We start from the raw sequence: 26,361 nt of genomic DNA on the forward strand, positions 1-26,361 counted from the left end.
AACTCCAGGCTAGAACTCAGCAGATATGTTTCCATTACTTTTCCTGTGGAATGCTCACATGGATTTAGAGTAAGTTGCTAAACCTCTTTGCCTCTTCTTTTTTTTTTTTTTGTCTGTACATGACAGAAGGACCAAGCTTTTATATTCTCAGAAGAACTGTGTTTATATATTCGTGGGGCATAGGAAACAATACTACAGTACAAATAGAATAATTTATCTCTTGAAAGAAAACCTGATTTTCAAAGTGAACTACGTTTTTTAGTGGCATAATTGGCACCTTCACCTCAGGTAGCAATTCTGTGTTCACAGAATGCACAGCAGTGAGCCCCTACCTTGCTTTGAGTAATTTCCCATCAGTTGTTTTAAGTCTTGTCTTGTAATTGCTGTTCTGTGGCACTAACCGAATGGGAGATTTATAATGCTTAAATATTACAAATCTGAACCCTTTTTTCCCCCTGCTTTTCATAAAAACATGGAGTGAAACTGTCACTGCTGATTATTTGAGGGAATTTTACTAATTAGAATTGCATGAGAATTCAGGCTTTTGAGCTGTCATCTGTTCCATCCCCTTCCCAAATACTGGAGGTTTCAGTAGCTTCAGAATTCGCAGTTGTCTTAAATATGTTACTTATTCTGGCAAGAGATCTTGGAGATAACATTCTGGGGTCAATTTTGCAGTTCTACCTGTGTCTGGGAAGTTCTTCTGCTTCTGCAAGCAGAATTTGGCCCTTGTGAGGTGTAACCTTTTGAGTCCTTTTCATGCAAATGGGCTCAGTTGATTGCAGTGGGTCTGCTTGTTTCAGCGAGGGACTGAGTTGCAGCCGTGCATCTCCCGGTTGTTTTGTGAGTTCCAAAATACAGGATCTGGGGTTTCTCTTCTATTAAATGCAGAGTTCCCAGGTGTTGGGATTCTCACAGAACCGTTTGGGGGAGGAAAGAAAGAATGTTTTGAAAGAGAAGTAATTTGAAATCTTGAAAGCTGTGGGTTGCATGAAGGGCTAGGTACCTATAGCTCACACAAACGTGGCAGTATGACTGGAGCTCTGTGAACTCTGAAAGTGCTGCTTAGTTGCTAACATTTCTATACTAAAGTGTATCTGTGTAGTGTGACCTCCGTTCTTCAGTTATTAAGGGTGTCTGTACAGGTTTTGGCTCTAAATGAGATATTTGGGAAGAAAAGCCATGCAATGCATCCCATTCCTGAAAGTGGAGCGGTGGATATTTCTGTAGATGAGCAGCATGACACAAATGCTTGATTTTGTTTGTGCAAATGAGAGGGCCTTTGTGATGCAAAGCAGCATCCTCAAAAGGCAAATGTGCTTTTTTGGTTGTAAATATCCCAGCTAAATACTGCAGTAATTGCAAGCAGAGCTTGGCATTTTTCCTCTCTATTCTCTTCATCGTTATATTTTAACAAGTTCTCATGAGACTATTAAAATGTCTTAGTTTTTGGAACATGTGGCCTAGTGGGGATAACTCTGTCTACAGATGCAGTGGGTTGGCAGCTTGATTTTGCATGTCTTTTCATTTCCCTCCAGATCCTGTGACCCAGTGTAACCTTTGGTCTCCCTCTGAAGGCCGGGGTGAGGGAAGTAAGAGCAGGTGACTGATGATCACTGTCAATACAGCCTGCAGACAATATGGGAATTACTTCAGCAGTCTCCCACTCCCTTGTGCTCCCCCCATCTTCTCTTAAATCAACAAATGCAAATAGCAGCTTCCTCATTTGCTGCTATCTCTGGGATGCTGCCCAGGCAGCATGGGCTTTGTTGTAGTCCTGCCTATTAAAAAAAGCAGCTTCAGCCCTAGGCAGAAGGAAGAATACCAAGTGGGACCTGATTCCCCCCACCCCCTTAATGGTTAATGCTGCTCATATTTGGTCCTCTGGCATATACAGGTAGGAAGATGCTGAGATAAGTTAGTGCTTGATGTGTGTGGTTCAAGAGGGCAGCAGGAAGTGGCTAGAGCTGTTTGCATTGTTACTCTTTGTCTGGTAAATGTCCTTCTGGAAGGGAATAGGGATTGCCCAGTGTCCAAAACTGATACCTGTGCCTCCTAGAACCTGTTGACTTGAAAGTAACGTGTATTTAACAACAGCTATGTCTTTACTGTGGGAGACTAGAAATGCATTTGCTAGATTTCAGCATAGGCAGAAGCACAAAGAATTTGTAAAACAACATTTCTTTACAAGGTCATGATTGTTTTGTTCTATGCATAGTTGTGTGGCACAAATAAATAAAATAGCTGCATTTATATTGTTGTAAGTATAATATGTAGTGTACTGTACAGGATACAGTTGATATTGTTCTGCTTTCCAGATATATACAGCTTAACGTGAATTATCATTCAGCAACTTAGGAACATAAGAGTAATGCTGTGCCAGCATTTGGTTAGAATTCTGTTCATCTTATTTTGTCATTGCATATGAAAATATGTTTTGGCATACATAAATAAAAGGAAAGTGATTGCTTTGTACATCCAGAAGGTGGCCCTTCTCAGATACCTCGGGATATCACGTCTGCATTTGATGTATTAGGATTGTGACCAGCCATAATGAAGAGATTTCTTCTGAACTGCCATTAAGGAATATTAGATTAGTAAGTGAATCAGGCAAATAGCAATGTATGTAAATGCTCTTACTGCTTTAGAAATGTGTGTCAGTAGTACTTGTATTTTATAAGAAGTCTGTGTGCAGTGTGTATTTAATCTTAGTGAATTTGGAAATAGTGACATTTTCTATTGCAAATACTGAGTAACAGTTAACTCCTGAATAAAAATACAGGGTTAAAGAAACAGTTATAAAGCAAGGTGCTGGACTGTTAAGTTGAATATGATTCATAGAGCTAGACACTAAAATTGTTACTCAATCTTTAAATATTTTATTTTCTCAATCTGTCATTTCAAAAGTATCTATGTGTTTTATTTTTTGTTTTACTTGCTTACCAGAAAGCTTCAACATACTAATATTTTCAGGGAAGAAAGGTTCCAAATTCACAAAAATCCAGAATTAACAGCCCCCTATGCTCCATTTCGAGTATGAATTAGTGCTTTGAGCCAGGCACTGATGACCAACACAGTCAAAGCCTGCTTCAACTCCAACTTGCAATACTTCTCTAAGTTATGTCACATTAAATTTATGGTATTTAAGGTTGGGGTGAATCACATGAATTCACGATCAGCAAGATGCAAAAGGCTGTGATGGGGGCAGTTTGACACTAGAAAGCTGTCTGATTTTAGTATAAAGGTTTCACATTATTTCAAATATGTTGTGTGTTTCTTTCCCATACCTCTCAGCAGAGGTGGTTTGATGTCAAAATATTTCCCTGTTTCATTTCCCTTCTACTTAGCTGTCCTGCAATTTATGCATCTGCCTGCCAGTGGTTGGGCCAACAGAATGGAGTATTTGTCAGCCACAGGGACTTAATAGTTGCTTTTTGTTGGCCACAGGTGCTGCTGTAGCTGGTTTATTGAGGGTATCTCCTCATGTTCTGTTTGGCAGCCTTTTGGTGGTCTAATCTGTCCATTGGGAAGGGAATTGTTAAAATAAAACCATCATTATTTCAGAGAAGAGCGAGTTGGGTGGAAAAGACCTGTTCACTAGGAAATTTTAGTTTAATGAAATCTGGTTACATTGTGGAGCCTCACACCAGATTATAATGCTATCACAGCATATGCATATTGGAACATATCCAAGTGGATATCTGTTGGGATCCCATATTGAATTGGAATGGGAGATTAACCCATCTCATGGGAGAAAATCACTTCAGTGTTAAGAATGAAGAAAAATTATACTTTCTGTTTGATTTTTGGAATCTTGTCTTCAGAATGGCACCAGGTAGAAAAATCTGGGTATGGTTATGTGAGCTTACCTTTTTAAACCAGCATCTCAGACAAATATTCATTAGAGACATTTTGCCTGTCACCAGTTTCTTCTTGTCACTGGGATGATTTTCTTTGATGCTCAAAGTTGTTTTGTAGCTCCCTAGAAGTAGTTTGCATGTCTTGTAGTTGTGGAAGCCGCTCTTAGCGGAAAAGGGATGTAATATAAGCTCTATAATTGATGAAGTATTTTTGAAAGCCTTCTTGATGAATGGCACTTTATAAATATTGTAATGAAATTATGGGAAGCATTTATAAGGTGAGTGGATTAATTCTTGGGTTTTTTCCCAATTTTTATTTGAATGTTTTTCTCTTAGGAAAGTCCCTGTAAAAGAATGGGTACAAAGAGTTCTCTCTTTGGCGTCAATGAAGTTCTGTAGTTTCATGCCAGCTACTTAAGTTCAAAGTAAAAAGTATATTCATTTTACAATGTAAATTGTGCAGTACACTTTTATTTTTTTAAGCCTTTGTTAGAAAAGTTGCTTTCCATTGTTCATTTTGAGGTTTTCCCCCCCTTCCCTTTTGTTTTTGTTTTTCCTCAGTTTCCATTACAAAGAGCAGTGCAAAAATGCAATCTTCCCCTTCCAAAGTGACCCGGCGTTCAATGCAGTCTCCACAGAAATCTGCTCCAGTACCAGCGCAGCGGGGCAGGAAACCAGGTCGGGGCAAACCCCCTGGACAGTCTGCAGTTCCCAAGAAGGGCAGGTCTCCTAAAAATATTCCCCTGACAAAAAGCACCTCTCATACTGAAAATCTTAAAACAAGGAAAAAAAGTTTAAAACCTGGAAAAAAGGTTAGTCCTTATCTACTACTTTACTTTTTATTGCAAAATTTTGCAGTGAGATTTTTTAATTATTATTACTTAATTTTCTATCTTCTCTTCAGCCTTCAGGGCTTTACTGTTTTTAGCAACTGATTACAAGAAAAAGTTTAGAATAGCTCTTCTGGAATATTTTAGTATAAGATCCTGTGGATTATTTTATTCCCAACAAGATTACTGTTTTATTTATGGGTGAGTAATTGGTGTTGAAAAATGCTATTCTGAAATAGAGAAACAGGGAAACATTTAAGCTTTTTAGTTTGGGTTAGTTTGTTACTGAACCATATATAGAGCTTGCATTTTTGGTTTGGTTTTTTTTTCAGGTTTAGAAATAAAGAATTTATAACAGTGAGGACTTTATTGTGTAATTTAGGCTTTTTAAGCATACAGCTGGATTGGCCAAATGAATCTTGTGGAGACTCCTTAATCCTGGAGCTTCTACTAGCATGAAGCAGGAAGCTTCTTTTTCTCTAGATGTGGGCCTAATTCTGCCCTTGTCTAAAAGGCATGATGCCTTTCTCCCTGCCCAGCTGAGTCAGACCTGGAGTGTTGGCAGCTGCCTCCAGCTTCAGCTCTGGTGGAGCTCTTTGGTCAGGTACCCACTGGAGCTCTTTGATCAGGTACACACTGTCCCCTCACCCCACTGACAGCAGCACTGGCAGATGAACAATCTTCAGGGAGCTCATCTGGTAGACAGCTAGCACAGCATCCATCCCTCCTACTTCCTTTTTTGTTTGCTCCACCCCAAAAAAAGCACAAATGCTACATCTGCTGCAAGGAAGAACAGGATCACAGCAGGGCAGACTTAGGGCAATTTGAATTGCCATGGAAGTACAGTCTATTTTCTGAGGTTTGCTCATGCACAGCAGGCTGTCCAAGAAGAGTAGCAATCCTGCAATGTCTTTCCTCAGGCAATTTGAGTCTGTCCTTGTGCTCCTTCCTGCTTTGCATTAGCACTCGTGTGGAGGTGGGGGGCAGTGCTTTTTCCTGGTGTTTTTGGGTTTTATTTTTTGTGTTCATTCCCCTTTCCTCTGAACAAGAATCACAAAGTAGAAGTTTTGGGGCTTTTCTCCTCCAGTCTGTATTGGTGTGGGCTGTGGGATCTGTTCCTAATAATGCATGGGAAGAGCTGGAGTAATGGCAAGGTGGCGATTCTCCCTTCCAGTGACTGTGCTGATCAGTGTGAAGTGCTAGTGAAGTAACATTACTAGAGCATAGCTGGAAGCTCTAGTATGAAACTGGAAGCAGCACTTCATTGAAATGATGATCACAAGATAAGGAATTAGTTTGGGGACCAAAAATTGAAAGCTGAGCAATCTTCTCTGCTGCCTGCCCCTTGCCTCTTACTTGCTGTATAAAAATGCACAGCGCCAGGGATTAAAGAGGAGAAAGGTGCTCCTATCCAGGCTTAGCTGGTGGGCAGGGTGCTCTTTGTAAGTCTGGACAGGGCTTTAAGGGACACCATGGAACACAGGACTGTCCTATCTTAAGGTCTTATTCAGGTGTGGCAGGATGTGCACTTACATGTAAGAATTCTAGCTCTCATTAAAAAGAAATGGAGAGGCTTTATCTATGTTTTGAAACAGTAGTTGGAGGCCTTGCCTTTAGAAGAGGCTTCTGGGCCCTGGGTGTCTGAAGGTGTCTGCATGGAGCATTGACACCTGGTTTGTGTGAAGTGCTTGGAGGTACTGTTTGGGGAATGGGTGTTAGTGCTGACATACCCTGTCCTGGGGCAGCAAATCTGAGGTACCTCCTGATTTCCTCTCTGAGACCAGGCAACAGAGAGGTTTTGCAAAATCTAGGTTTGATACATTTAATTTGGGATTTTTGCTTTGTTAACTTCAGCATTAAAAACTTGAAAAACTAGCTCCTTTCGAGAATTCACAGAAGGCTGTTATTGCTTTGGTAAGTGGTTAAATTGCCAAGATGTTATACATGTGTGCAAACTTTTCTTTGGACTATTACACCTGTTACCATAAGGGTAAAGAGAGGAAATGGGGCTTTGTGGGAGTTCTGCTGACAGGGTGTGTCTGACATGAAGTCCAGCCATACAGCCTGTACACCTCACAGTATGTATGCAAATATGCAAGTGGTATGTGCCTAGAGGCTTGAAAGTGCTTTTTTTCTTCCATTCACCCCCACCCCCTTCCCCCCAGACTGATGCAAAAAAAAACCCCTCTCCAGATGTTGCACTAAATGGTTGTGCTTCAAGTGTGAGCTGGCTATTTGGTGTATTTAGGGACATTGGTATCTGCCTGTCTCTCTGCTGAGTTTGAATTTCTTTGCCCCTTTAGGTTTGTTATGTTGCAGTATTTATCATTTTGCAGATACTAACTTTTGTTATACAGCTAGAAATGTTGAGCTGTTGCATCATTTTTCTCCTTTATTTAAATTTTTTCTAAGCTCTGTGAGTAGGAGATGCATGTTGGATTTTGTTTTCATTTGTTTCTCACAGCTTGCACTGTATGTTTTTACTCTTCCATAATAAAGAAGGAACCTGTGTACATCTTTCTTTATATTTTAAAAGTACACTTTGCAAAACAGTGCAAAGAATTCCTTTCAGAATTTCTTGAAGAAACCCCTTGGTCTGAGTGTGGGTACCAGCCCTAAATTCAGCTCCCCAAAAAGAGTTTTTAAGCATGAGGATGAAGCTGCTGGTATTGTCCTGGTGGTAGAAGCTGTGAGCCCTGCACTCTGCAGGCAGACAGAGCTGGTGTGCCCTCCCAGCTGGCAGGGGCCAGCCAGAGGAAACCATGGTGCCCAGCCCTGCTGGGATTGTGGCCTGTCTCATGAAATAACACTGCCCATCATGGGGGGGCTGCAAAATGAGAGCTTCAGCTGAGCAGGCATGGCGTGCTATATTCCCTTCTGAGGGAGAAGGTAGGAAACAGCCAGCTAGTCTTACCACATGTGTGCATTGGTGTGGAGAGTGGATGGTTCCTCTTATTGTAGTGTTTGAATTTTGTTTTCATTCCTACATTTTTTCCCATTTCCTTCATCTTTTCCCTCAATTTGACCAATATCAATACCAAAAATGAGTATTTTTTTTTAGCATGGTAAAAGAAAACTGCCCCCCCGGCAAGAATCCCTGCTAGAGGAGGCCTTCAGGAATGTTGGACTTGAGATCAAAACCTCAATCTTCCCAAGTGCATTTTTTTTCTCTGTATTAATGATGGAGACCTTTCTGTCACCCAGTGTTAAGATAAATGGTCAGTTCCTGACAAGTACATCACTACTTGGTTCTGCGCCCCCTCATCTCATTCACAATGCAATGCCGAGCCTTGGCAGTCTAGTTCTTATGTTCATGGTGATTCCACCCAGTGCCATAATGTCAGGTACTTCCCCCAGCCAAACCTCTCTTCTCCGAACTGTAAGTGGCACAGAATTTTTTTTTAAGTGCCCTGGATTTCAGAAGAAAGTTACTTTCTTCTTTCTAGGTTTTGTGAAGAAGTTAAACACTGCTTCTTTTAGGAAGGTGTACATTATGATTGCTTTCTGCATGGTTTTCAATACATGAAAAATAGGCTGCTTCTAAAAGTGTAGAGGATGAATACTGCGAAATGGAAGAGGGCTTAGCCTTCCTTAGCTGAAATTTTACTTCACTGCGTATCAGTTTTCATGGTAAATCCTTACTACATTGCCAAAGTCTCTGCTGCATTCAGCAGTGTCAAGACCTTGGGTAGTCTCTTACATTCCTAATTTTTGCTAGGTAAGAGAGTCAAAAAGTAATCTGTTCTCAGGCAGGAATAAGTGGTGAAGGGAAAAGTGATGAACTCCGATTTATTTTTTCTTTTATTTCTATGTATTTTCATAGCATGTCAAAACACATCACTGATCTCCTCTCTGGTGACCAGTGACAGGACACAAGGGAATAGCCTGAAGTTGTGTCAGGAGAGGTTTAGGTTGGATATCAGGGAAAGGTTCTTCACCCAGAGGGTGGCTGGGCACTGGAAAAGCCTACTCAGTGAAGTGATCACAGCACCAAGTCTGATAGAGCTTGAGAAGTGTTTGGACACTCTCAGGCACGTGGTGTGACTCTTAGGGTGTCCTGTGCAGGGCCAGGAGTTGACTCAATGATCCTTTTGGGTCCCTTCCAACTCAGGGCATTCTGTGATTCTGTGAAATGTCTTCCATGTGCACATTTCTTTTCTAAACCCCAGTCCAAGCCAAATTACAACAAAATTCTCTTCTCCTCAGGTAGAGAAAGTAATGCACATGTAATTTTGCCTCTAAATCTGTAAATTGCTGTGCTCTGAACTCTGGTTATCTGTCGTATGATAAGCTGCAAATAAGTTTGCTTTGGGAAAGGAAAGGGTATTGGCAACCAGCATGACTAGATTGTAACTATAGGCTTGTTTGATATTTTGCATGAAGCACCTGAAAATTCCTGAAAGTGGTTACTTGAGAATTTCAACGCCTTTGAAACAAGCTGAGGAAAAATACAGGTGCATTGTAATGCCGATGCCTAGCTGTGACTTAGGTTTTTAATGGCAGTACATAGACAGCCCAGCTAACTTACTTGAGCTGAGGTAAACCCAGCTGGAAGGGCATGGACAGGAAAATACTCCAAAATACCTCTTCCTAAGATTTTTAGGAGAGTAGTGAAGTAGTATATAAAGCTCTTTCTTTTCCCACTTTCTAAGTAAAGGTGGGTTCTTTTTTAATTCATTTGTCTTCCACTGCATTACTAAAGTAGCTGTAACTGCAAACTGACAGTTTCTGGTCTTCCTTTCCTGAACCTTCCCTTCTCTGCTGTGTGTGGTACTTTTCTAATAAGGAACCACACACATTCATTAAGATGGTAACTGATAGCAGGAAGGTTGTACAGACTCCTTAAAAAACATTAAATATTTTGACTCTGATTATTTTTTTTTCTCTTAACAGAAAAAAATCTTGCCTGAACAACTGACTCCTACATCTCTTTCTCCTCAGTCATCTCCTGAGGGGGAAAATGGCACTGCACAGATACATAAAGATGGAATCAGTTTGTCTGGTGCAACTGCAGCAGTTATATCCACAGGTAAAAAACAAAGAAGTGTGTGAAATGGCTTCCATGTCAAGCAGTTTCATTTTTATGAAGAATGTGCTGCAAACTTATTACTGTAAATCATTATCCAGCTGCCTTATTTTTAAAGATATTTATAGGAGCCAGAGTTACTTTTCAGAACTGGTATTTTGATGCCCACATTATAGCAGTAAGTGCTGGGGCATAGGGATTTTTGATAGATCTGCTAGACCTGGCAGTTTGTTCCTGTGTGAAGAAGGAAACTGTACAGTTCTTTCATGTCTGTCCTACTCCTTGTATGAAATGGGAATAGATGTACCTAAAAGCCCATACGATATTCTGATCCAATACAAGCTGTACTGTAATGTTACAAAATGGAGATTTTATCTCTGTATAGCCTTACATGAAAAGAAACAACTCTGTTAAAACCCAGAAATGGCAATCAGAGGAAATACATTCCTCTTTCCTCATGTTTGATTTTTTTTGCCTCTAAATATAATGAAATGTGTCTTGAAAAGAATTGGCAGAAAAGAAATAAGCCAGTAAATGAACTAACCCATTGAGGGACTGGTAACCATATAGTGAAACAATTCATATATTGTCAGCCAAAATCTCAGAACTTTCTAAAAACTCCATAAATTACCATCATTTTGCTTGTGTTGCTTTTTTACATTCAAAATCTGTTTTTACAATAGAAGTTGTCAGGCTCTTCTCACGCCCAGTTTCAGTCATGGATGAGGGGAAAACAAGTACCTTTTTCCTAGGAAAATAAACCTTTTGCAAGACAGTTGTTGCTGAGCCCAGACAGAAAATGCCAATCTATTACTGTTGATTTGTAGCTTTGATTATTTGTACAAATAAGTTTCCTTCAATTTGCAGACATCAGAGAGTAAACAGATATGCACGAAGACATTACATCATTAAAACTCTTGTAGAAATACTTTATTTTTAAATACTTAGGGTTTTTATCTAAAATCAAACTACAGTTCAGAAAATATGTCAGTCCTTTGTGTAATAGACTGTTTAGATTGCTCAATCACCACAGAGGCACATATTTTCATTAAGCTGTAATAATGTCTTGGGTGCATTCATGGTCATGTGGCAACCAGGATGAACAGGGAAAAAAAAAATCATCATTTACATGTTTCCCATGTTCTTCTGCCTTGTTTTGGAGGACAGTTTCACATTGTCCCTTTAAAAAGGAGTTACAAAAGTACTATATGATTGTTTTGTGCTACGCTTTAAATCACCTTAGTGTTTGTAAAGCAGTGTTTATTTAGCAGACAAGCCACATTGTGGTGTGGAAATTCTGCGAGTGGTTCAGGTCTTCTGAAGCTACAGGCCTTCAGTAGCCACTCTGTGTGATGTATGTGTTAGTGCCATATGGGTGCTGCAGGATGAGCATCAGTGGAAGGTATATAATATAGGGTTCTCTTTGTTGCAGCTTCTCAAATAGGAAAAAAATTAGGCAGTAACTTGTTTGTAGAATTGTGACTTGGTAGTTCGGAGTACTTGCCAGTAATTTGTACTTTACTGGGACTAGTGTGTGAGCAGAGATTAGTCAAAACACAAGCACAGATCATGTCAGCTTTGCTACATTAGTGTGGTAGAAGAGGGCTTCAGAAAGCAGGAAAAAAAGTGATTTTAGGATTCAGTCAGGAGAACCTTGGTAGATGAGCACTTTCTGCAGGCTCTGAAAATGTGTGCATGCTCAGCTTCTTGAGTTGACCAGTATAACTTTTCTGCAGGATTAAAACTAAAATGACAATTTGCAGTTCTAACTTGGAAATGTCTTGGTTCCTTGGCATTAAATATGGCTTGTACCTTTTCAGTGTGTGTTTATGTGAACAAACATGGAAATTCTGGGCCTCACCTGGATAAGAAGAAGGTTCAGCAGCTTCCAGACCATTTTGGACCTGGTCCTGTAAATGTGGTACTTCAGCAGGCTGTACAGGCTTGTGTGGATTGTGCCTATCAAGCCAAAACAGTCTTTGGATTTCTGAAATCTGGCCATCATGGAGGGGAAATGATAACTGGTATGTGAAGATGCTCTGTTTCTTTTGTTTCTTTACTTGTTGAACTTGAGGTGGGGCAGAATAACTGAAGTAGCTGCAATGAATTTATATCACTTTTGTAGCTGTGTAAACACAGGTGTGAACATTGATGTATGATTTATCTTACTCTGAGTTCAGAGTGATTTGAACAATTCTTTAAATTTAAATTAATATATAGCAATAGCAGTGTTTAAATTACAAATGCACAATACATTTAGTTTCTTACACTAAGTAGAGCTTGTGTACCTCATTTAGCAGCTGTAGCCAAACATTTGTCAAATAAACTTGCTACAAGTGAAATAATCTGCTTTATTAATTCAAGTCATTCGCATAATCTTATCCATGCATGGCATTTGTGATCTTAAAGCTTAACCAAGTGGGTGACAAGTCTCAAACTAATCTGTTTAGCTTCCAGGCAAGTGATTCCACATGTTAAAGTTGCTGCTGCTTCCCTTGCCCCATTCTCAGAGCTGCAGCAGTATCTTAGGTCACTCTTCATCCACCTATGTCACCTATTATGGAATAGGTTTATTTCTCTTACATATTGATGGCAGGTCTGTAGATAAATTATCTCTATGTCTCAATCTGAATAGCTGCTGCTTGATATTTTTTCCTTCTAGACTAGGAAATATTCTATCTATAACAGTTAGCACATCAATTCATAATTCCATCAGTGGTGGTAAAAGGCCTGGTATTACTTTAATCTCTTTATATTAACACCAGATATGGAAGATGATTAGTAGAAGAGAGGATCAGTTAAGTAGTCATAAAGATGTTGCTGTCTAACTGTATTTAAAGAGCAGCACCCCAGCCTGTGTGTGGCAGAGCTACAGTGAGCCTTGTCAGGCATTCCCCTGAGTTCGTGCACAAGATGGATGCTGCTTCTCCTCTGTGTAGGAGAGGTTTAATGGCATCATATATATGTGGTTTTGAAACTGGAACTGCTTTATTTTTTCAATATATATGAACATTTGTTATATTATTAATACCTTGCTGTACCTATTTCAGACAAGTCAGTTTTCTGGAGCAAAATGCCCTGAGACGTTCATTGCCAGTATTCTGTTTGTGATCAAGGGCTAAATCACAGGCCAGTGGCATCTCTGGGCTGTGACTGAGTAATTGAAAATAATAATTTCAAACAGGAGAGAGAAATTTCAGATTCCTTATGTAGTTGTGGCTTGTTTGCATTCAAAAATTCTGTACAAAAAGGATTTACTGTTGTGCACCTGGCTTCACCCCAAGGCCAGTGATCTGGATTTGAGGAACCTGGCGATGTGGACTGCTCTGGAAGCAAGAGTCCTGGTCTGGCTGATAGTAAGCCACAAGCCACCGGTGGGTTTCTACCGTTCTTGAGCTCTTGCTTCTCCTTGGCTTGTCAAACAGGTAGCTGAGAAGTGGCTGAGCAAACACTCCTTGTCATTTTATCAAAAATTTGTATGTGATAAGTTTTGTGAAGCGTAAAATATGACTTAGATTAATGTAGCACATTACACCTAGCTGTGCACATGAATAGCAAGGAATAAGAGGGAAGCAACGGTAGAATAAAATAAGGAAATACAGTTGTAGCCTGGGATTAGAGGGTGGCTTGTTCAGGATTGGATTGGGTTTTTTTTTAAACTGTCAAGAAAATAAAATGCTGTGGAGAGAATAAGCAAAGAAATCTAAGTCTTTTGTGAACTGATTCTTTTATAGAAAGTATTATACCTTCCATAGGAGGCAACGGTGTGCCGATGAGGACATGGATAAAATAATCTTGCTAGAATACATGGAATAATTAGTGGGTTCTTTTGCTTCAGCTACCAAAGAAAATAATTGTTTTTAATAACATTAAATTTAGGATTTTTCCATCTTTTCTTTCTCAAACAAAAGCACAAGCTATGTTATTTTTGCTTAATGCATAAGCATTCAATTCAGGCAAATTAAACAGAAAGGAAATTAAAGGCTTGATTAGCAAGCCCACTAATGGTGGTGGTTTCAGCCCCTCTCTTCTCTTTGTAGCACAGAGACTATGGTGTTTCATGGGATGAAAAAGATTGAGGCTCAGATAAATTTTCTCAAGCAGCAAATTAAAATCAGACTCTAGGATGAGTGTCATCACTATCAGAAAAACACATTTTTCTTGATTATTTTGTTCTCAGTCTTTTTCCCAGTTTGAACCTGGTATGTAAAACATATTTAAAGAATGGAAGGTGAAGAAATGAGTATGACTCTTCATCCTGAGGGCTGGGGTTGCACATGCAAGCTCCAGTCCCTGTTTATATATCATTAAAATTGAGGTTATTGTACCTCAGAGGTACTCCTTTTTATTTTTTCCCCTAGCATTTATCTGGGAATGCTTATGTTTTTCCCAAGAAGAGTAGACAGTTGAGCCTGTGGATCTGGATCTCACACCCTTGGTTGGAGTTTGTGTGGGTGCCCTCAGGTGTTAAGAGTCTGGGGGAGCTGTGTTTGCGCTGAATCTTTATTTGTGGATTTTCCTCATGGAATGTTTTGCTGGAGCAGTCACAACACCTCAGCTGTTTCTTGATTTATCCTCTTGACAACTCTGAGGAACATTGTTCTTTTCAGTGTGTTTTTTCAAAATGAGAAATTAAGGGGTATAGAATAAGTCATTTCCCCAAAGGCCGTATAGGAAGATCCATAAGGCTATTATAGAACATTTTAAATTTCTGCTGTAGCTGACTTCTACCTTACAGTTAATTTGTCAGGAGGTCAAGCTATGGTAGGTCTCACAGCCCATTTGCTCTTCAGAACTGGTTGAGTTCCAAGCAAAAATTTGCCTTTGGAGACCCCTTTCCCAAACAGGATGTAGAGGACCTTGTGTCTGAGCTACACGTGGGACTGTTAATCATTAGCATTTCATTTGGACACTGGAGTCTGGAAAAAACCTAATAGGCCATGGAAGCACTCAGTGTTGTAGTACTGACTCTTAAACTTCAAGCACTTGCACTGGTCAGTTTGTCATGAAAGCAGTGGGAGAGGCAGCACACTGTTGTTGATGCTGGCTGGTTAACTTGCATTAACTCTAATCAGAAGCTTCCTTGCATCAACAGTGTAAGTAATTGACACTTCAGGTTTCCTAAAGAAGCCTAAAATATGCTAGACTTAGGCATTTTCTTTGGTTTTGTGTATATCATCTGTCTTTTTTGTAACACAATATGGAAATATTCCTGAATTCAGATCTGTGAGTAAAGGCTTTCTTGTCATTTCTGGCTTTTTTTTTTTTTTTAAGCATCTGCCACCAACAAAATGTGATCCTTTAAAGCTCTGCTTATCATTTGGAAACTTATGTTAACAACAGAAAGCTGCATGACAGGCTGAAAACCAAAAAGACAAATTGATGCATAAACCTGGTGTTTATGCCTCCTCTTTTCAGCCCTAAGCTTAAGTTGCAAGTTTGTTCCTGCTTTGTTCTAAAGTCTTCCTAATCACAAGTAACTAAAAGTTTCAGCTGATGTAATGGTAATTATTTATCCATGTATCTAGAGTATTGATTCTTTTCCAAACCTTACTAATTTTCACAAAAAAGAAAAATATCCTCAGCTGCCACACTGTTTGAGGGCAAGGAAAGAGATAACAAGGAAAAGACATAGGCACATGTCCAGGCTCTTTGTAATCACTCTGTTTAAAAGACAACAGATCCATTTGTGGCTGCTGTGGTATCTCTGCCACCTAACTCCTGTTGAAATAAATGGGTGCTTGACCACTGTAGTGTTGACAGCAGGATAGATTTCTCTAGGGATAAAATAGCAAATGGCAAAACAATTTGAGTCAGAATTTCAATGGTAATGGATGCCAGCACCTTACCACAAGTATTCTCCATTCAGTTAGAAACTGAGAAAAAAAATACTAAAATTGTTTGTTTCATTTCTTTAGGGATTTTTTTTGGCTTTTGGTTTTTTTCTTTTTTTTTTTAATAAGTGTTTGGGCTTTTTGTTGATTTTTTCTTGGAGGATTGTGGGGTATTTTTTTAGCAAGTATTGTAAAAGGTCTTTCTTGTGCTATCTCCTGTGGTGTGATAGGTGGTGGAGAGCTTGCTACTTTATAAGTGATGGAAATTCCACATAGAGTTTCAGGGGTGAGGGAGTTGTAATTTTTGTTATACTGGTGTGAATCCAAAATTATTTTATTAAAATAAGTTCCCATAGAGCAAATTTAAACTGACATGGATCCCATGGAAGGTGAAATCATTGGATAGAAATTTTTTAAACTATCAGAATGATTGTTTACTCCTCTCATGTCTTGCATGGTTTAAATCAAGTCTGGTTGTCTTCTCCTTTAGGTTAATGATGGTGTTTTACTATACTTCATGATGCTTGGGGGGTGTTTGACATAATCTTCTTATTCACAGCTTCCTTTGATGGGGAAAAGCATGCCATCAATCTTCCTTCTGTAAACAGTGCATCGTTTGTCCTACGCTTCTTGGAGAAGCTGTGCCACAGTCTGCAGTGTGATAATCTCTTCAGTAGCCAGCCTTTCAGCCCTTACATGGGATGTGCCCACAGTCCTATGGAATATGATAGGAATAAGCCAGGTACTGTTAAACACTTGTTATTTTCAGGTGCTGATATTTCTGAGAAATTTGGTGACTTCATGAAATGCAACTTTTTGGTCTTTCTGTGACATGAATTGCTTAAAATTTATACACTTCAGTGAATTGGTTCCAGTGTGGAAGTGGTTTGACAGTAATGGATAGGTCATACCACATGTGCAGAAATAATTTTCTTCAACAAACTTCTCCTGCTATGCAAGCCAGAAAACATATGTACCTTACCACTGTGATGCTGCTAAAAAGACAAGCTCAAAACTTCACATTTCATTTGTTAAATTTATGTTCGGCTTATAAACTGAATTTACCAAGTGCCTGTCTGTGAGAAGGTACTTCCCCTGAAAGTACAAACAACACAAGTACAAAGTCTTTTCTCTCTCTTTTTACCTTACTTAGGAGTGGCTCAAAAATTTTACATTCTACTATGTACAGTCCAGTGATCTAGTAGAAAAACTTGTGAAATTGGCTGCTTGTGAAATTTTGTGTGAGTCCAGTACCTTTGCTGCACCAGGAATGCAGAGTGAAGGGGAGATGCAATTACTTGCCTAAGATCTCCTAACAGGTTGTTTGTAGGATCTGGTATTACAAGTCCCAGGTGAAGCCAGGAGTCACAGCTGAGATAGCTTTGTTGTCAAGACAATTTCACAAGATTTATATTGGGAATGAAGCTTCCTCAGAGCTCTTTGATACCTGAGTCTGTGTTCTGGGTGCTGCTGTAGAATTTTTTTTCCCTCTTTCCAATGCAGAAATTATGTTTATAATTCTATCTATTGTATGAAATTTGTTAGTTTTAACTATTCAGGAAGCTAGACAGGGTCAAGGTTATTCAGCTTTGAAATTTTGTATTGAAGTAACTGAGTCTGTGTGACACAAGAAATGGAACTCTAACCTGGTGAATGGCTGATGTCTGTCTTTGCTTCTGTCTCTGGACTTCGGCCATGAGCAGCTTTATGCTAGAGTAACAGGTAGTGACTTTTCCTCTTCACAGCCAAAGAAGAAATACCTGAAAACAGGAGTGCTAAACGATACCCTCAGGACTCTCCACCATACACTGCTCCTCTTTCCCCTAAGCTTCCCAGAAATGATGCTCATCCATCTGAAGGTAATTACATTATTTCAGAATTATATATGAGGATTATTTATGGTTTCAGTATTTCCAGTCAAGAAAGGACTGAGTACAACATATGTATCTGGTTTGTCTCTAGCCTTTCACAGGTCAGGGTGGAAGTATGTTAATTATTGATCACTGACACAGATTTTGCACTTAAGGAAGATCTACTGCAAGTTCCAGCAGTGCTTCTCCTAAACCGACAGCCTTTTCTGTGAAGGGGCTCAGGCGCACAGGTGACAGATGAAGCCTCCTGCTCCATGTAGGGCTACTGAGCAGGAAACTAATTGTCTTGAAATGGGTTAGGAGGTAAATTGGAAGCAACTCTTAACTCCAGGCTGGGTGCATTAGGTGAGTAAGGGCTTGATGATACAATTCAGCTGAGTTTATGGCTGGCTAGCTGCCAGTGGAAGTTGTGCTGCTCCTGCTTTCCTTGCCTCCTTGTCCCTGCACCGAGTCCTAGCCCACCCCCTGCTCCTTTTCCCTGGCTGGGTAGTGAGCTGAAGCAGTGAGCAAATGCACAGAAAACAGTGCATTTGCATTTCTGTGCAAATGCACAGAAAACAGTCTTGTTTTACTTCTCTGGAGTGACTCTCTGTGGACTTGGATGAGCACAGGGAAGGACTGAGTGGAAGGCAGCCATGGCCAGGGGAGCAGTGTGGCCCCCCTGTGACAGCTCACTCTTAGGTTGGTGTAGTTCACAAATGAAATAACACTTCTTTCTGTGCTGCAGCTCAGCTGCAGTAACTGAGCACTTGTCTAGTCTTAGTCTGCTTCAGATGTGAAGTAAAGCATCTAGGTTTAAAGTCAGTGTGAGAGACACAGTAAAATGGTTGAGTATTTGCTATTCAACTGGTTAAAACATGGTAAGCTGATGATACTGACTTATCCCATCTGATACATACTTTCTCTTGCAGCAAGATACATGCACATCATTTCCAAGGGCTTTTTTGAAGTATAATGGGGATTAGTATTTTTTTCCTCCTTTTTTTCTTTCTTTTTGTTTGTGACCTTGAAATGATTTTGTATCTATTGCCCTGAGTGAAGGCAGGATATCTCTTCTGTGCATATCAAAAAGCCATAAGACTACAGTTAAAGCAGAAAAGGATGTAAAATTGAAATGTTCCAAATGATAACTTATTTAAAATTATATGTCTTATTATTTTGTATATATATAACATATTCACATCTTTACATTTCCTGTAGCTGTTATTATACACAGTTCTGCATTGATTACTGACTTCCGTGTCTTCACAAAAGAAGTTCAGGTTTAATTCCAGAGATACATTATATATCTAAGTTATATTTCTGGTACTAACATAATAAGTGTGGAGCACTTAATAATGCTCACATGAAGTTGTTTCATTTGGAGCAAACCAAATGTTTAAGTAGATCTGCAGTATCTTGTAAGAAATCTTACTCAAGTAAACATGAGTGCACATACTGCTTTTTATTCCTTGTTTGCTAGCGAATCTTCTACAGATGGAGTCAGGGTACCCTTTAAAATACTTTTTAAGATCACTAGTTCATTTTTAAATGCAGTTACTTAAATAAAAAGTAATTAAAGTAAGTGTTTTTCCATACTTTCAGAAGTTTGAATTTGTACTCTGTGTATTTTAACAGGCAGAGTGTTCTCTAGTATTGTGTGTTTCCCATTAGGACAATGTCCTCTGCTGAAAATCTGGAGGCAATTTTGTAGCGGTCGGTCATGGCTTGGTTAACAAGAAAGATCTGCCCCCAAAACGTTCTGGTTCCATTGAGACAGTTGTCTTAAAACAGTTGTTTTGAAATATCATTTGAAGGCAAAATGGAGTCATTGTGGGAAAGTCTTTCAAACAGCTCGTTTTCCTTCTGATCTGCTCAGGGATATGCTTTGCAGGTTTTGCTGCCTTTCTTGCTCACTAACAGTTTCTTCTTAAAGTTACGAAAGATAAAGAAGGAGGGAGTGGGGAATAACTCAGACTTCCTTCCCCTGAAAACAGAGTGTTCCTACTACTGTGTCCAATTACATCATTTTGTTATGTATGAGACAGAACAACTGGCTTCTAATTCCCAGAAGAGCCTCAAAAAAACAAAACATCCAGTTCCTGCTAAGGCTTCAGTGCCTAAACAGTCTGCTGTCATCCCTACATTTGAAACTTAAGGCCCCTTACTGGCCTTTCAGTAATCTGCCCAGAGGTCAGGCATTCTGCAGTGGAACCTCCCATCTCCTTCCATACCCCAGCAGCTCAAAATGCCGAGGTAGGAGAACTGTGTCCCTCCGTGAATTGCAATGCTCCCTGTCCTAGATGCCAATTTGGCTGCATTTTGTTTGTAGAGAAGCTGGATGGATGGATTAGAAAGTGCATTGGATACTATAGCTAATGAACAGAAAACCTTACCTAAAAAATGAGGGGAAATATGCCAGCTTTTCCACCTTGTGTATGAGTTTAGAATTCACAGTAAGATAAATTCAGATGCTGATATCTTGGAGGAAAAAAAGCAGAATGGATCTTTCCCAAACCACGTATTTCCTTCAGGATATTTAACATCAGAGAGAAACCTGGAATATAACTGGAATGAATACAATTAAGTTCTTTTGCAATACAGTCAATTTTTAACATTTTTTTTCTACAGAAATCTTGACAAATATAATGTAAACCAATTATTAAAAAAAACCCCAAAACCCAACCTACTACCAGATTCCTGCTAGTTTACCATGGAAACTTTAAAAATCTTTTTCCTTATTATGTTACATGGAGTTGGTACATGCTATAATACTCCAGTTGAAACTATCTGCTGGGGAGTGTTGTCTCAATTGTTCCATCCTACCTTTCAAGACTTCTGAAATCTGAATGTACAGATTCAGTCAGTTAGACCTTATGCTCCTTCATACAACTTTGCTGTGACAAGATAAGGTATCAGCTCTGCTTTTCGGCCTTGGACTGAGATGTGGTTTCATTCTCTACAGCTCTAATTTTCCTTTGGTTGGCTACTTTTTCATTTTATAGTGTGCATCATTTACTTCATCTTTTAAAGTCTCTCTGAAATTCTGTGGAATGATACCTTTTGGTTTTAATCTTGATAAGTTGCTGAGTACTTCTGAGAAATATAGAGGCTTTTATTTTCTTGTTTGTTTTCTTCAAACAAACTCAGTAGCTTCTTTGCTTTTTTTGTCATTCAGGTCTGACAAACTAGAAAGTTTTGCAGTGGTTATTTTGAAAGTCAGTTGTATGAAAGAGAAGGACTTGTATCCATAAAAGCTCCTTTATTCCATGACTATCAAATTTAGTAAAAGATGTTACATCACCTAGCAGATAAGGAGTCCAGGAAGGCTGTACATAAAGATGCAGGAGCAGGCTGTCCTCACATGCTGAAGGACAAGCTTGCACAGAAGAAGACTGTCCTGGCTGAACAGAAAAGTTTGACTGGACCTCAGGCTAAAAAAGGACTTCAGAAGAAGGGGAAGGAAAATTAAAAGGACTACAAGAATGATATTAGGTTGTTTGGGGCAAAAACTAGAAAGGTTAAAGCCCAAATAGAACTTAATCTGGCTACTGCCATAAAAGACCAGAAAAGTTTTGTCTCATTTTTCTCAGCAATCAGGGGAAGGCTAAGGAGAATCTCAAGCCTTTATTGGATGTGGGGGGAAACAAAGTGATTAAGTTTTAGGAAAGCTGTCTGAAGTACTTTGTGCCTCCTTTTCTTCTGTCTTCAGTACTAAGATCAGTTGTTCTCCATGTACCCAGCACCCTGAACTGAAGGGTAGAGCTGGGAAGCAGATTGAAGCCCCCACAATCCAAGCGAAAATGGTCACCACTTGTGCACAAGTCTCTAGGACCATGTAGGATCTGCCCAGGAGTACTGAGGGAGCTGGTGGAAGTGCTCACCTCCTTGCACTCACCTTACTGTGCTCTACAGTTACGTGACAGGAGGTTATTGGGAGGTGGGAATTCATATCTTCTCCCAACTAACACTTCTCCCCAGCGATAGGACAAGAGGAAATGGCCTCAAGTTGCACATGAAGAAGTTCAAATTGGGTATTAGGAAAAGTTTCTTCACTAAAGTCTTGTGAAGCACTGGAACAGGCTGCCCAGGGTTGAGTCACCATCCCTGGGAGTATTTAGAAGACGTGTAGATGTGGCTCAGTGGTGAACACAGTGCTACTGGGTTAACAATGGTCATCGTGGCTCTTTCCAGCCGAAAGGATTCTGAGGTTCCATTCTGTGATTCTGTGGTCTTGCCTTACCGAATTCACTAAGCAGGGAGCTGACTCTCTGAGAGCCTTTAACTCCCTTTCAGGGTTGTGGTGTTTGAAGGTCAACATAGGCAAAACAGTTCTTCACTGTACACACTTTAAACAGGATTCAGAAAGAGAACCTGAAAGAAGAACCTCAAGCAAGAGGTTCAGAAGAGAACCTCAAGCAAGCTGAAAGCATGCTTGAAAAGGTCACTGGGTTTTTTAGGAAAATACTCTTCCTTTGGTTTTAATTGGGCATTTGACCCATAAATTCTTGAAAGTTTTCATATAAGAAGGGTAGTAAAAAGGCTTATTTCAGGACTTGTTTTGCAGAACATACCAGTTCTTATTCCAAAGAATATGCTGCCTCAGTAGCATATGTTTTATAACATCAGTAGAGTTATTTTCAAGATGGTAGTGTGGGGCTTACACTTCTGTGAACCTGTTAGCTATATTTTTCCAGCTCTTAACTCTCCTGCCAAAGCAGCATTTGCTTCATACAGATTTGTACATCATGCTTCCAACTTTTTTCTTATGCTAGATACTGGTCTGATGGAAACAGAGGGGAATATCTATGATTGCTGGAGAATGGAGTGGTGTTCCTGTTGATTAGGGTTTTTTCCCCTTACACAGCATGCTTCTCTCAAACAGACCTGAATTGGGCTGAATGGGAGTGGAATTTTCAGTAATCAAGCAAACCTGGCTCCTATCTCATGGCCCAGGGAAAGGGACATGCTGAACTACATTCAAGTTGCTTCAAATCAGTATTGACAGACTTTAAAAAGTTCACAAGTCTTCTGAGTGGATGTTGTTTTTCTTTCGTGGAGTATAAATTCGCTGAAAAGACATAAGAACTAGAATTTTGTTACACTCCCTCCTGAGACTTCACTTCTTTTTTTATACTTGCTCTGCAGGTTCAGTAATTTACCTGTATCTGTAGCTTTCCAGAGTCTGCAGTTAGAGACCTTGAAACCCTGCCCTGTGCAAAGAGCTGTGTGAAGATAAAGCAGGGTGGTCAAAACATGTTACATTAGTGTGCCATGCCAGACACTCAGCCTTCTGTGGCTTTGTCTGTAACCTCTTCCCTTTTTAATAACGGCACCTCTGTCTGCACCTGTTGGGGTCCAGAGATATTAATTGTCCACTTGTTTTCTTTATGAAGTTGGTAATTCCCTCTTGCTGTTTAGAACTTACTAAACAATTGTTAGTTAACCTGAGGGGTTTTTTTTGCATTAATAATGTCTTGCAAAATAAATGCTACAGAATATTAATGGTTGCCTTTTAATGATATGTTTAAAAAGCAATGAAAATTCTTGACTAAAATTATTTGATGTGTCAATATTTACTGCAGACAATTTTATAAAAAAAAAATTCCTCTGTCATTTCCCTGCTCATAGCTTTCAGTAAGTACAACTTGATTAATGGAAGAATGTCTCAAACTTGACATATTAAATCTTTTGCTACTAAAATAATGTTTGAAAATACAGTAAGAGCCCAATGATTAGTTGAGGAAAAGGTACAAACATTCAGAGTCAGTGACTATCTCACAAGAGATTGTTAAAAGGATTATAATCTGGTAGTACCTTCAAGAGAACACAGCTAGGCCTTAAGTAACAAAGGTGTAATGTCCATCACTTTGAACATATTGGTTCTTGCTTTTTCTGTAGCAGAAACATTGCCTATAGAGGAAAACAGCACTTCCAAAGAACACCGATTTTCTGAGGATTCTATGGATTCTGCACTTAATTCTGTAAATCCCTCAAACCCCGCCTGTCGAAATTCCACGGAGTACCGCCCTTCAGGAAATGCTGCATATTACAGAAATTCCCATCAGCCAGCAACTGCTACCTCAAATTCAGCCCCAGTCCTGCGCAGGCTGTCCCTGAGCTCAGCTGGGAGCAGTGGTTACTATGAAGTCAGTAGGAATCGGATACAGAGGCGGATTGAAGGTATGCTGTTACACAAAACCTTCCAGAATATGTAACTGCTTCAATTAACAGGCAAAGTTATGAATAAAGAAGTTCTTTGCTATTGGAGAGCTTGCATATGGAGTGAAATGTGCTGTTGCCAAGCGTGTCAGGCTTGCTAACATAACTGCAAATAGAGAACTTAAGCCTTTTAGTATTAATAGTGTAGTGCAAGCCAGGGAAGGTCTTTGCTGCTGCAGCTTCTTCTTGCTGTTGTGATGGACCCTGCAGCAAGCCAGAGCAGACAGGGGATAGCTATATGCAGCTCCTAAGCATCTTATCAAATATTGCCATGTTGCTGAAATACAGGGATAGGGTTTCCTACTGTCTCTCCCTCTGTCTGCACAGCTTCACTTGCCTTTGCCTCATTCCCAGTTAATAGCACCTTGGGACCCAAGAGCCAAGTACAAGTAAAACTAATCCCTCTAGGTATGTCACAGTGCTAATTTGTGCTGCTGTAAATATTTGCAGTTATAGAAGTCATTTAAAGACAAAAGGAACAGTTCAGTATTAGTAGAAGGGAAATAAAGCATCTTTTCATTTTAATGTATTGCAAACAATGCATAATAAATGTCATAAGGTAATATTAAAGTGTCTTATGTGAAATGAAATGTGTTATCCCTGTACAAACTAGTGATACTTCTTCCTTTCACAATATTTTTGTATTAAAAGCTGCAAGTTCCACAACTGGACCGGATTTGAATTCACTAAAAAGGGAACCTTCAAGAATTTTGAATAAGGATCCTTCCACTTGGTCAATAGAGGAAGTAGTGCGTTTTGTGAAAGAAGCTGATCCACGGGCACTGGCTCCACATGCAGAACTCTTCAGGAGACATGTATGATGCTTGTCCCTTCTGTTCTAGTAGATTGTATCATTTAATCTCTTAAGATACAACTTTCATGTCTATCAGTCTATTTGCAGCTGCAGGTGGAACAGACTCTCCTGATATATTAGAGAGGGGTAGAAAATTACTTTTCTACCTGAAACCCCTCCTGCAGTATATTTTTTCTGTCTTTCAGTCTTGCTAGACTAACATAACTAGCCACCTCTTTCCAGTATATGTGGAATAATGCCAACCTGGAAGTGCCCAAGTTCTAATGGCCAACATCTGTGGTACCCCTGTCCTCCCTGGTGCCTCTAGAGACAATGGCATCTCATGTACAGTGCGGGGCATTCAGTCCCCCTCTTTTGGAGACTCAATCTTCTAGAGCAAAGATGATGTTACCCATTGTTAGCTAGGCACTTGGTCATTGATACTAAAATTCAGAGAACTGAAATATTTAATTAATCTGTATGAGAAAACAAGGGTTTCATAGGTCTGACTAGATATTATCTTTAGAGACAGAAACTGTTATCAGTTTGCGGTAGGTTTGATCTCCCTTATTTCTTGCTGTGCCTTTCTGTGGTAGGTTGCCCAGAAAAGAGCTGCTTTCTTATTTTATTGCATATGTGGCCCTCCAAAAAGAGATTGGCTTTCTCTGTAGTAGTATTTCACCTAATGTTCTGCTCCAGCTCCTCCTAACAGTTTAATCTCTGAGTAAGCTGGATTAGAATGAAAAATCAAAATAACCTCTGATGTAGATTCCTGTCTTATATTTTATTCTTAGTTGTATAACAGCAGTAAATGTCAGTTGTTTTGTCAGGTTTATGTTTTAAAAAGTAAGACAGAGTGTTTCTCTTTATGGTGCTTTATGAAGCTAATTGCCTATCTGTGGTGTGTAATGATACTAAGAGCTTAGGACTGTCATATTTCAGCAGCTTCTCAGTCAGACAGTTGAAATCTGACTAGGTTGTCCTTGGTCTTGATCCTGACAATCTCTGTGGTTCAACGCGGAAATAGATCTAATTTCCCATATTTAGATGGTCTCTAGCCCTTTCCTCCATGTGACCATTTGCACACACATGCCAAAATCCTCCCACAGCTGTTTTCAAGGTTCAGTGCAAGGCCTCAGTGCTTGGATCATTTAATCTCTAACTGCACAGACCTTCCTTTGCAGCTTCTTTTTATTTTTTCCCTTGACCCGTTCACTTTTTTTTCCTGGTTGGAAACTCTAATTCTGAGGGCTGTTTGGTCAGTTTCGTTTATTTACTATAACTTTCTTTCTTTGACATCTCAAACACTTAATCACACATTAAAAAGCACTAAAACAAATTAAATTTCAGTGGTCATCTGTAAATTCAAACTTACAGTTGCTGTTTTATATATACTACATATATTTTTACTACAGTATCAACAACTGAAATGTACTTTCCCGTTTTACCGTGCAGCTTGTTAAAGTAGTTGTGTGTTGTGTTTATTCTCTTCCTTCTGCAGGAAATTGATGGGAAAGCACTACTCCTACTGAGGAGTGATATGATAATGAAATATATGGGACTGAAGCTAGGGCCTGCCCTAAAGTTGTGCTACCACATTGAACGACTTAAGCAAGGGAAGTTCTAGCCAGTGGGGATACCGCAGACGTGAGTTCGGATCACACCAAGCTCTCAGGTTCGCAGCCATCGCCTTGATTTGAAATGCTTTTGCTGATATAAACCTCTATTTTTTGAAAGTGGCCTCGAATTGTAAAAGAGACATTCAGGATAAAGGGGGGAGGGATTTGTATTGCATTCTAGTATTTTTTGCAAAGTCTTTCACAGAAAGTTGGCAGGGAAGGACAATTGATCATACTGGGTGTGGGCAGGTCTGGTAACAATGCTCTCCGAATCCTGAAAAGTGTGTTCTGTGTTACAGGCTTCAGCCAACGTGTTCATATCCAGAA

The 26,361-nt window shown here is 39.6% G+C and overlaps 1 protein-coding gene across 1 annotated transcript in view; it reads left to right on the plus strand.

Moving 5' to 3' along the window:
- SCML2 (Scm polycomb group protein like 2) overlaps positions 1-26,042 on the plus strand; it is a gene marked incomplete at its 3' end in the record, with an annotated part of 56,255 nt that extends 30,213 nt beyond the window's left edge. The window contains exons 7-14 of the mRNA XM_084224051.1: positions 4,422-4,672; positions 9,584-9,719; positions 11,537-11,740; positions 16,110-16,292; positions 17,296-17,409; positions 23,302-23,583; positions 24,274-24,437; positions 25,917-26,042. Coding sequence (XP_084080177.1) covers positions 4,422-4,672; positions 9,584-9,719; positions 11,537-11,740; positions 16,110-16,292; positions 17,296-17,409; positions 23,302-23,583; positions 24,274-24,437; positions 25,917-26,042 — 1,460 coding nt within the window. The remainder of the gene's footprint in view (positions 1-4,421; positions 4,673-9,583; positions 9,720-11,536; positions 11,741-16,109; positions 16,293-17,295; positions 17,410-23,301; positions 23,584-24,273; positions 24,438-25,916) is intronic.
- Positions 26,043-26,361: the final 319 nt, after the last annotated feature.

The sequence above is a fragment of the Fringilla coelebs genome (genome assembly GCF_963513975.1).
Source record: "Fringilla coelebs genome assembly, chromosome: 2".
Lineage (NCBI taxonomy): Eukaryota > Metazoa > Chordata > Aves > Passeriformes > Fringillidae > Fringilla > Fringilla coelebs.